The sequence below is a fragment of the Mytilus trossulus genome, chromosome 6 (genome assembly GCF_036588685.1).
Source record: "Mytilus trossulus isolate FHL-02 chromosome 6, PNRI_Mtr1.1.1.hap1, whole genome shotgun sequence".
Classification (NCBI taxonomy): Eukaryota; Metazoa; Mollusca; class Bivalvia; order Mytilida; family Mytilidae; genus Mytilus; species Mytilus trossulus.
Window position 1 is genome coordinate 70,565,373 of NC_086378.1, and position 12,224 is coordinate 70,577,596.

The 12,224-nt window shown below is 28.3% G+C and overlaps 1 protein-coding gene across 1 annotated transcript in view; it reads right to left on the reverse strand.

The window, feature by feature from the left end:
* The window catches only part of LOC134722967 (uncharacterized), a 167,620-nt gene that overhangs the window by 53,028 nt on the left and 102,368 nt on the right, over positions 1-12,224 (reverse strand). Inside the window, exons 70-74 of the mRNA XM_063586601.1 lie at positions 8,504-8,533; positions 3,177-3,374; positions 2,199-2,396; positions 686-715; positions 115-144 (exon numbers count right to left, since the gene is read on the reverse strand). Coding sequence (XP_063442671.1) covers positions 115-144; positions 686-715; positions 2,199-2,396; positions 3,177-3,374; positions 8,504-8,533 — 486 coding nt within the window. The remainder of the gene's footprint in view (positions 1-114; positions 145-685; positions 716-2,198; positions 2,397-3,176; positions 3,375-8,503; positions 8,534-12,224) is intronic.

A 12,224-nucleotide genomic window follows, 5' to 3' on the forward strand; every position in this document is an offset into this window, starting at 1 on the left:
TAACATTTATTTTTATATCAAACTCATGTTGACCTTGTGATTTAGTTGAAAACTAAACAAAATAATTATAGTAATAAACAATAGTTGATTCAATGATAGACATTAATATTTTACCTTTTGGTTTTGTAGATTTTACTTTCTTCCCTAAAATAAAAAGCAATTATTCTAAATATTTCAAAAAGCATACAAATATTTACAAATAAATTGATGACTTTATAAGTTTCTGCAACCTGAGTCAACTTTGATAATAAGTTAATTCATATAAATAATCGTTTGTTTGTTAATAAATGTCATTTTTTTTTATTTCTCGTTTCTCGTTTAAAAAAAAAAAAGATTAAACCATTGGTTTTTCTGTTTGAGTGGTTTGACACTTGCTTGTAATTTTTAGATCCCTTTATAGCTTGCTGTTCATCGTGAGCAAAGTCTCTGTGTTAAAAACTGTACTTTGACCTTAAATGGTTTACTTTTATTATTTGTTACTTGGATAGAGAGTTGTGTCATTTGCACTCATATCATGAATTATTATATCTTTAAACAAGGAATTTACTATCCAAGCAACATTTTATAAAGGCTGATAAACAGTTTTATATCAAACCTATTTATATCTTGGAATTTAATTTAAAATTAACAAATAAATTATAGTAATGGACAATAGTTGATTCAGTGATAGAAACTGATATCTTACCTTTTGGTTTTGCAGGTGTTACTTTTTTCTCTAAAATGGAAATGCAATAACTCTAAATCTTTCAAAATGCATATCAATATTTACAAATGAATTGATGATTTTTAAATCTCATTCAATCTGACTCAACTAGGATTTTAACCTTCAATTAATTTTTTTAGGACAAAACCAGAGATAATTCTATCTGTTCAACATTTTTTTATAGCATGATATACATTTTTATATCAAAACTTTTTTGATTCTGTGAAATCTTTTAAAAACTTAAACAAATGACAAGTTGTCAAGAAAAACCAATAACTTTAGCTGTCCTCTTAAAACATGTGTTGCTAGTTTTATTATCTTTGTGGTTTATATATATTTCGTATTGCTCTCTTTATTTTTTTTCAATGCTTGACCAATAAAAAAGTTTTAAATACATAATTACCCAAAGGAATGAAATACGTGTATATTATTTAATGCCATCAGATATTTTTTCAAAAGTTATATGACATTTATATATATGTCCTCACAGATCAACGATTGCTGTTTACATTTCCAAGGTGATTGCTTTGTTATTGTTTTTCTTTTCATTGAAATATAAGAGCCAGTCAAAACTTTAAACAACTTGTGTCATACATAAAACTTTTCAAGTCTCCAAACAGAATTTTGATTATTTGAACTCAATTACATATTTTTGATCTTCTTGGAAATTTAAAATAATAATCATATCCTTTAAACTCTTTGCTACCACTTTTAAGAAGCAAAATGAACAGATTTTTTGTTTTCCCTTTATCAATAAGACGGATTTCAGTACAAACATAAAAACCGATTGATATTTGAATAAATTCTTAAATGTTCTCCTATATGACCTATTCTGGTGAACCTACTTTTGTTAAGTTTAATCATGAACCGAGACTTTAGAAGAAACATTTTTACGTGACATTTGCAAAAACACCACATTGTCATTTGCAACAACACCACACTTTCTTTTTTATATCTTTTTCAAAATTGCATTAAAAAACTTCGGAAAGATACAAAAACATGACAAAAGTACATCAAAAGAAAAGTAACAAAGTTTGCTATCCCTTCGAAACGTAAATTTGATAAAGCGAAAATAACATGTTCTATTTATATCAAACATGTGTAGTTTCAGTTTCAAACATGATTCTATAAATATAGACTTTACTTTCACTAAAATTGCTAAAGAAATAGAAGACATCCGTTTATTCTATTGTAAAGATACTAAAAAGATGTAGTATTTCTTTCATTCAGATGAATGTAAGAGTGCATACATATGTGTAGTGTTTGTGGACTGAATATGATATTTTTTTTTCTTTTTTTCTTTGTTCCGTGACATGTAAATGATGCACAAGCGGGTGATATTATCCCTCTTGGTATCTTCTAATTATTTCATGAATATATATCATGTAATAAAATATTCAATTGCACTTTGAAAAAAAAATATGCCAGCAATTTTAAAATTATAAATCATTCATAACCTATTTTGCATTACTATAATAAACCCTTAATTGTTTACCTGTATGGCCTAAAACTTGAACTTCTGCCAAACTGAGAATTCCCTTTCCTCTTCTCGAAATTTTCACATAGCGGCCTGAGATTGGAGTCTTGCATGTTAACACTTTTTTACCAGGTCCTTTGAAATAACTACAATGTTTCATCTTATGAAGATTTCGTCCAACGGTAACCTCTATAGCTATATTCTGCAGCCGTCGGCCTGTAAAGATATCAATATGAAGAGTATATACATTGTTCTTTCAGAAAAGCCTTGATTTGACTGAGCATTGATAGATTTCTTGTGAGCCATTTAACATCCGTTCAAAAATATTTCAGGCATATTTAGGACTCATACATTTCAGCATTTAAAGAACAGTCAGACAGTTAGCTCTAATACCCCTCCCCCAAATTCGTTTTGATTTAAGACAGTAATATCTTCTTATCAAAATAAATTCTTAGTATAAATGAGTTTGACAATCGATCAAGTGACCAGTAGACATTATCAGGTATCGTCATCTTAACTCACTGAACCTATATGGCCATCTATTTCAGAAAGGTTTGAATTTCATATACTAGATCCTGAAACCGCTTTCCAAATTTTATTTCCTTTTTAGTATCTTTTGTTTTCTTGACATTAGAAAGAGTGACCTCAAAAACAAAATAGATCGTTCTTTTATTAAATGTGACTAATATGTGAAATTTTTCCCTCCAAGACAGTATTGTATTTGATTATATATATCATGAAATTTAAAACAGTTTTGAAGGTGATTGTTTGATGAGTGGATTATTAATCATATGATATAAAAAAAAATCTAGATATTAGAACAGTACTTAACTTAAATCAATTTTGTTGATTGTTGATAGTTTAATGATTAACATATTATCATATAAACGTGTCTATGAAAGTGCATTATTTAATATTTAAAAGTTTACACTCTTTTAACACAAGTCAATTCATTTTCGGTTTTTAATTACAAATGTACTTCTTTTGACTCCTTACCACAGCAATTTTTTCTGTTAATAATATTGATCTGCATTACACTGACAGTTTTTCCCAAATCAACACTCCAATATGGATAATATTGCCATTTTGTGTATGTGAACGTGTTTTCCACTCCATCGATTGCCTTTGAAGCAGCATGTCTTGAACTTTGTGTTGAACTCTGTGATGCTTTTCCTTGAAGGGCATAGTTAGTTCCTGTAGGAAATTAATACATAAAAAAGTTAACATATACATATATGCTCCAGTTGATTATATATTCCAGAATTTGTACGATATTTCCACGATAGAAGGTTGCTGCTCACAAGAAAGCTATACAACAAAAAGATCAATTAGTAATGTGGAAATCACCCATTTGTAAAGTCTTCGACCGCCATCAAGAATTTGGAGATTGTCATGAAATATCTAATTCACAAATGATGATAGATATGTTTGGCTTGTCATAACCATACCCCGTCCTCCTTTCATAGTATGTGACCTACCGGATTAGCCTTATCACCGGTTTTGCACTAACATGAGCAGCCCAACGGTTGCCACATGTGGTGCAGGATATGTCTACCATTCAGACTCCTGCTATCCCAACATTTATTTGCTGGGTTCGTCTTACTCAGTTTAGTCTTTAATTGTTTTTTATGCGGTTTGTCTTTCAATTGATTTATTATTTTGCTATGATCTTGTCAATTTTTGTGACCCTTTGATATCTTTCTCCTCTGTTTTTGTTTTACCATAACCCAAACTAATCAATTAAAAATGTTATTTCAGATTTGGGGTACTTTGACGTTATATTCATCAACTGTGTAACGAATTATTGAATTTATATTAATAAGAAACATGCAATTATGTTGACATTATTGTCGTTGTTACCCTAAATGTAAAAACCAAATAAAAAAAAACATGGAAATGACACAATATAAATTTAATCCATTTTTGGTATTTTTTTGGCAAACTTATTCTTTTACTGTTATTTCTTTTTAAAACAAAACAAATGACTACTTAGTAAAAAAAACTCGATAATGTTGGCTGGCCTCTAAAAAAAACATGTGTTTCTAGTTATGTCTTACTATGTGTTATATAGATATTTTTATTATCTTACTTCAATTTTTAACTCGTGTACAATATTTTAGTTTTCAATACAAAATAGCGGTTATATATATTACAGTAAGCAGGCCTAAAAAAAACTGTATTGATATGCCTGTCTCCTTTGTGGTTCATATTAATTTCTTCTTGCACTCTTCACTTTTGTAATGTGTGACCAATATTGTCTTTTGCAATACAGAATAACAGTAATAAAAGCAGTAAGTTGATCCTATGATAGAAACTAGTATCTTACCATTTGGTTTTGCAGGAATTACTTTTTTCGCTAAAATATAAGAGCAATGGTTTTAAGTCTATGCAGACTTGTTAATATCTTCTCTCCATATTTAAATTATGCGTGCAAAAGTTAGCAGACAATTAAAACTACACATATTGGCGTTAAAATAAATTTTTTTGGAGAATAACTACATGCAATAATGTTGATATGTTGTCATTTTTATGCTTAATGTGATATTAAAGTAATTAAAACATGGAAGAAGCACATTGTTTCAAGAATGATTTCTTAACTTGTGCTTTTTTCAGATTTTATACAAGTTACTAAAATGAAAAAGAATATGTAATTCATTGTCCAAATACTGGATGCAATATTTCAAATAAACATATTCCAATGTAAATTGTTTAAGCTTTTAACGTTACGGGTAAAAGTGTTCCCTTTTTTCGTAAGGTATTACATTGGTGAGAAGCGTTGATTTTAATCTTACGTAAGCCTACTAATAAAACAATATTTGTATCGAACTTTATATAATGATGTCATGATCATTTTTTTTTCAACACATGCGAATGTATTATCTATTATAGTTCTTCAGATACATCTGATTTGCCTATATAATCAATTAAAAACCTACTAACAAGAAAACTGTTGATCTTTGTTGTTTATAAAGTAAAATGGAGAAAAAATGTTAATAAGAAGCATACAAACACAATGTACATTTCAGTTTATCTACTGTCCAAACAACATCAAATTGTTTGCTCGCATTTGAATAACAACATGACCAATCAAAGGTAAAAACATACCAAACAATAAAAAATTCAGTTAACCAAATATGATTGGTTAAGTGACAGACAGACAATTTGATTTCTTAATGTTCTTTCTCGTTGATGGATGTACAACTATTAAAAATGCATTTTTTCAAGATTCCCATAATTCCTGGTACTAAATAAATCAAATTCACTTGTTATGAATTGAGGCATTTGATAAAGATATGTATTTCCAAAGCAATATGCAAATTGGTTTTCTTTGTTGCTAGTTTTGTCTTTTTATATGTTTTATATATATATATCTTTTCTCTTATTTCAATTATTTTTTAATGCTTGTGCATGATAGTAGTTTTCACTGAACTCTGAAAAAATATGTGTTGCAAGTTTTGCCTTTTTATGTATTTTGTTTTTTTCTCTATCTTCAAATCTGTTAACGCCTGCTCAGTATTGTTGTTTTCAATAAAGGATAACAGTCGACTATATAATAAAAAATAGTATCTTAACTTTAGGTCTTGAAATAATTACTTTTTTGCCTAAAATATAAGAGGAATGATTTTCGTTTTCAATATGTAATTTGAAATAAATTCATGATTTTTTAATTTCATGAAATATGACCGGACTTGGATTTTAAATTCAAATCATTTGTTAGACAAAACACAAGGAATTAACTATCTGTGTAACATTTATTTTTATATCAAACTCATGTTGACCTTGTAATTTAATTCAAAACTAAACAAAATAATTATAGTAATAAACAATAGTTGATTCAATGATAGAAATTAATATTTTACCTTTTGGTTTTGTAGATTTTACTTTCTTCCCTAAAATAAAAAGCTATTTTTCTTAATATTTCAAAAAGCATACAAATATTTACAAATAAATTGATGACTTTATAAGTTTCTGCAACCTGAGTCAACTTAGATAATAAGTTAATTCATATAAATAATCGTTTGTTTGTTAATGAATGTCATTTTTTCTTATTTCTCGTTTTTCGTTTAAAAAACAAAGATTAAACCATTGGTTTTTCTGTTTGAGTAGTTTGACACTTGTTTGTAATTTTTAGATCCCTTTATAGCTTGCTGTTCATCGTGAGCAAAGTCTCTGTGTTAAAAACTGTACTTTGACCTTGCATATACAGTAAAAATGATATTTTAGGATCCGCACTTTACATACACTGTACACAGGTAAATTAATAGTATTATTAACACTGGTGGTAAGTGGATGGGCGACCATCCGGAGATGGGAGACAACTCTAGGGATAAGTTTTTCTTTTCCGATTTTCGTGCATTTAAATGTTCATTCGAACCAAACCGCTTGTCTCGTACATACTATTCGGCAGTACGGTAATTTCAAAACCAAATTTGATGCATTAAAACATTTCAATTTTCGTAAACCAGTCATTCAAAAATTCATGCATGATGGTCGTAACTAAAAAAACAAAAATATTGAGGATGGTCGTAACGTAAATTTGTGAAGGTCGTAACTCTGTTTTAAATAATACCGAATAAGGCAAGTCAGAGTTTTAAACGTCTCTTTTATTATATGCATACTAGTATTTTATATGATGTATTTCTGAAGATTTTTTTTTCATTTTTTACATACAATGTAAAATAAATCAATTTCAATGAGAGTAACTCTTATCAATTCAAAATTTTAAAAAGTTTTCAAATATTAGTTTGGGGGAATTTTGATTAAAGTTCGATTTAAAAATTCCAAATTTTTCTAATGTCTTGGACCGAACCAGTCAAGAATTCTAAACGTGTCTTTTGTTATATGAATATATCATATATCATATTATATATTTGTAAAGTTGTTTTCACCAAATAATAAAAACTAAATGGAGAGAGGGATACCTGTAAAGAAGAAAATTGGAACGAATCGATTGAAACAATACAAAATGAAATGAACAGTCATATATTCTGAAAGTATAATGTATAAAATTAACAAACAGGAAAATAGTTGAATTAATGTAAGCGGTTAAATTCATTAACAATGTAAATTTCTCAAAAGTTGACAATTCATTTTAAAACAAGAAAAACAGTTCTGGTTATGATTATTCTTAGTTAGAAATAAAAAGCACGAAATGTATCAACTAATTGTTTTAATTACAAAATAAATGAGTTTAAGAAAAGGCATTTTTAACAAATTGGACATCACATGAAATAAGAGTATCCTGATTATTTTTTTCTTTGGAATTCGCATCTATTGAAAACATAAACATTTTGAGGATGTACCGTACTAGTTGATTTTTTTTAATCTTCAATTTTAGAATGATACTGTCGAAAGAGTATTATTAAGGAGTCAAAATAAGCTTAAAATATTGATAGGTTATGAAGGTCGTTATCGAGACTAGAGCATACCCGCGAATTCGCAGGTTCGTACCTGAATTAAAGAACATACGCTTTATTTTTAGCCTGAATGATTAGACGTCATATTGTTATTTGGTAAAATCAAGCTGATAATCAGGTGCACAGTAATGTCCAATCACGGAGTCCATGAGTAGCTTGTAGCCATTCATACAATGTAAGCATATAACTTTCACGTGATTTTCAACCTGCATACCGGGATTTGTATGTTATAGTTGCCGCAGTACGCTTAGTTTGACCTCAGTCCTTGTAACATTATCCTGGCTACAAGCTTAAGCCTGGCTACAAACTAGCAATTTATTTTACTCTTAAATTCAGTGCATCTAGCAATGTAAAATATATATCAACAATATTCCTACTTTCAAGCTTAGCACATTGTTCATTGCGACACCATGGATTCAGTTTTCATTCCGTACCAATACTTAAAACTAATATCAATGATAAACAGCAATATATAATCGTTATGTAATCGATAATAGATTTTTGGTATTTTTTTTGGCAAACTTAGTCTTATACTGTTATTTCTTTTTAAAACAAAACAAATGACTAATTAGTAAAAAAAAACTCGATAATGTTGGCTGGCCTCTAAAAAAAACATGTGTTTCTAGTTATGTCTTACTACGTGTTATATAGATATTTTTATTATCTTACTTCAATTTTTAACTCGTGTACAATATTTTAGTTTTCAATACAAAATAGCGGTTATATTTATTACAGTAAGCAGGCCTAAAAAAAACTGTATTGATATGCCTGTCTCCTTTGTGGTTCATATTAATTTCTTCTTGCACTCTTCACTTTTGTAATGTGTGACCAATATTGTCTTTTGCAATACAGAATAACAGTAATAATATCAGTAAGTTGATCCTATGATAGAAACTAGTATCTTACCATTTGGTTTTGCAGGAATTACTTTTTTCGCTAAAATATAAGAGAAATGGTTTTAAGTCTATGCAGACTTGTTAATATCTTCACTCCATATTTAAATTATGCGTGCAAAAGTTAGCAGACAATTAAAACTACACATATTGGCGTTAAAATAATTTTTTTTGGAGAATAACTACATGCAATAATGTTGATATGTTGTAATTTTTATGCTTAATGTGATATTAAAGTAATTAAAACATGGAAGAAGCACATTGTTTCAAGAATGATTTCTTAACTTGTGCTTTTTTCAGATTTTATACAAGTTACTAAAATGAAAAAGAATATGTAATTCATTGTCCAAATACTGGATGCAATATTTCAAATAAACATATTCCAATGTAAATTGTTTAAGCTTTTAACGTTACGGGTAAAAGTGTTCCCTTTTTTCGTAAGGTATTACATTGGTGAGAAGCGTTGATTTTAATCTTACGTAAGCCTACTAATAAAACAATATTTGTATCGAACTTTATATAATGATGTCATGATCATTTTTTGTTTCAACACATGCGAATGTATTATCTATTATAGTTCTTCAGATACATCTGATTTGCCTATATAATCAATTAAAAACCTACTAACAAGAAAACTGTTGATCTTTGTTGTTTATAAAGTAAAATGGAGAAAAAATGTTAATAAGAAGCATACAAACACAATGTACATTTCAGTTTATCTACTGTCCAAACAACATCAAATTATTTGCTCGCATTTGAATAACAACATGACAAATCAAAGGTAAAAACATACCCAACAATAAAAAATTCAGTTAACCAAATATGATTGGATAAGTGACAGACAGACAATTTGATTTCTTAATGTTCTTTCTCGTTGATGGATGTACAACTATTAAAAATGCATTTTTTCAAGATTCCCATAATTCCTGGTACTAAATAAATCAAATTCACTTGTTATGAATTGAGGCATTTGATAAAGATATGTATTTCCAAAGCAATATGCAAATTGGTTTTCTTTGTTGCTAGTTTTGTCTTTTTATATGTTTTATATATATATATCTTTTCTCTTATTTCAATTATTTTTTAATGCTTGTGCATGATAGTAGTTTTCACTGAACTCTGAAAAAATATGTGTTGCAAGTTTTGCCTTTTTATGTATTTTGTTTTTTTCTCTATCTTCAAATCTGTTAACGCCTGCTCAGTATTGTTGTTTTCAATAAAGGATAACAGTCGACTATATAATAAAAAATAGTATCTTAACTTTAGGTCTTGAAATAATTACTTTTTTGCCTAAAATATAAGAGGAATGATTTTCGTTTTCAATATGTAATTTGAAATAAATTCATGATTTTTTAATTTCATGAAATATGACCGGACTTGGATTTTAAATTCAAATCATTTGTTAGACAAAACACAAGGAATTAACTATCTGTGTAACATTTATTTTTATATCAAACTCATGTTGACCTTGTAATTTAATTCAAAACTAAACAAAATAATTATAGTAATAAACAATAGTTGATTCAATGATAGAAATTAATATTTTACCTTTTGGTTTTGTAGATTTTACTTTCTTCCCTAAAATAAAAAGCTATTTTTCTTAATATTTCAAAAAGCATACAAATATTTACAAATAAATTGATGACTTTATAAGTTTCTGCAACCTGAGTCAACTTAGATAATAAGTTAATTCATATAAATAATCGTTTGTTTGTTAATGAATGTCATTTTTTCTTATTTCTCGTTTTTCGTTTAAAAAACAAAGATTAAACCATTGGTTTTTCTGTTTGAGTAGTTTGACACTTGTTTGTAATTTTTAGATCCCTTTATAGCTTGCTGTTCATCGTGAGCAAAGTCTCTGTGTTAAAAACTGTACTTTGACCTTGCATATACAGTAAAAATGATATTTTAGGATCCGCACTTTACATACACTGTACACAGGTAAATTAATAGTATTATTAACACTGGTGGTAAGTGGATGGGCGACCATCCGGAGATGGGAGACAACTCTAGGGATAAGTTTTTCTTTTCCGATTTTCGTGCATTTAAATGTTCATTCGAACCAAACCGCTTGTCTCGTACATACTATTCGGCAGTACGGTAATTTCAAAACCAAATTTGATGCATTAAAACATTTCAATTTTCGTAAACCAGTCATTCAAAAATTCATGCATGATGGTCGTAACTAAAAAAACAAAAATATTGAGGATGGTCGTAACGTAAATTTGTGAAGGTCGTTACTCTGTTTTAAATAATACCGAATAAGGCAAGTCAGAGTTTTAAACGTCTCTTTTATTATATGCATACTAGTATTTTATATGATGTATTTCTGAAGATTTTTTTTTCATTTTTTACATACAATGTAAAATAAATCAATTTCAATGAGAGTAACTCTTATCAATTCAAAATTTTAAAAAGTTTTCAAATATTAGTTTGGGGGAATTTTGATTAAAGTTCGATTTAAAAATTCCAAATTTTTCTAATGTCTTGGACCGAACCAGTCAAGAATTCTAAACGTGTCTTTTGTTATATGAATATATCATATATCATATTATATATTTGTAAAGTTGTTTTCACCAAATAATAAAAACTAAATGGAGAGAGGGATACCTGTAAAGAAGAAAATTGGAACGAATCGATTGAAACAATACAAAATGAAATGAACAGTCATATATTCTGAAAGTATAATGTATAAAATTAACAAACAGGAAAATAGTTGAATTAATGTAAGCGGTTAAATTCATTAACAATGTAAATTTCTCAAAAGTTGACAATTCATTTTAAAACAAGAAAAACAGTTCTGGTTATGATTATTCTTAGTTAGAAATAAAAAGCACGAAATGTATCAACTAATTGTTTTAATTACAAAATAAATGAGTTTAAGAAAAGGCATTTTTAACAAATTGGACATCACATGAAATAAGAGTATCCTGATTATTTTTTTCTTTGGAATTCGCATCTATTGAAAACATAAACATTTTGAGGATGTACCGTACTAGTTGATTTTTTTTAATCTTCAATTTTAGAATGATACTGTCGAAAGAGTATTATTAAGGAGTCAAAATAAGCTTAAAATATTGATAGGTTATGAAGGTCGTTATCGAGACTAGAGCATACCCGCGAATTCGCAGGTTCGTACCTGAATTAAAGAACATACGCTTTATTTTTAGCCTGAATGATTAGACGTCATATTGTTATTTGGTAAAATCAAGCTGATAATCAGGTGCACAGTAATGTCCAATCACGGAGTCCATGAGTAGCTTGTAGCCATTCATACAATGTAAGCATATAACTTTCACGTGATTTTCAACCTGCATACCGGGATTTGTATGTTATAGTTGCCGCAGTACGCTTAGTTTGACCTCAGTCCTTGTAACATTATCCTGGCTACAAGCTTAAGCCTGGCTACAAACTAGCAATTTATTTTACTCTTAAATTCAGTGCATCTAGCAATGTAAAATATATATCAACAATATTCCTACTTTCAAGCTTAGCACATTGTTCATTGCGACACCATGGATTCAGTTTTCATTCCGTACCAATACTTAAAACTAATATCAATGATAAACAGCAATATATAATCGTTATGTAATCGATAATAGATTTTTGGTATTTTTTTTGGCAAACTTAGTCTTATACTGTTATTTCTTTTTAAAACAAAACAAATGACTAATTAGTAAAAAAAAACTCGATAATGTTGGCTGGCCTCTAAAAAAAACATGTGTTTCTAGTTA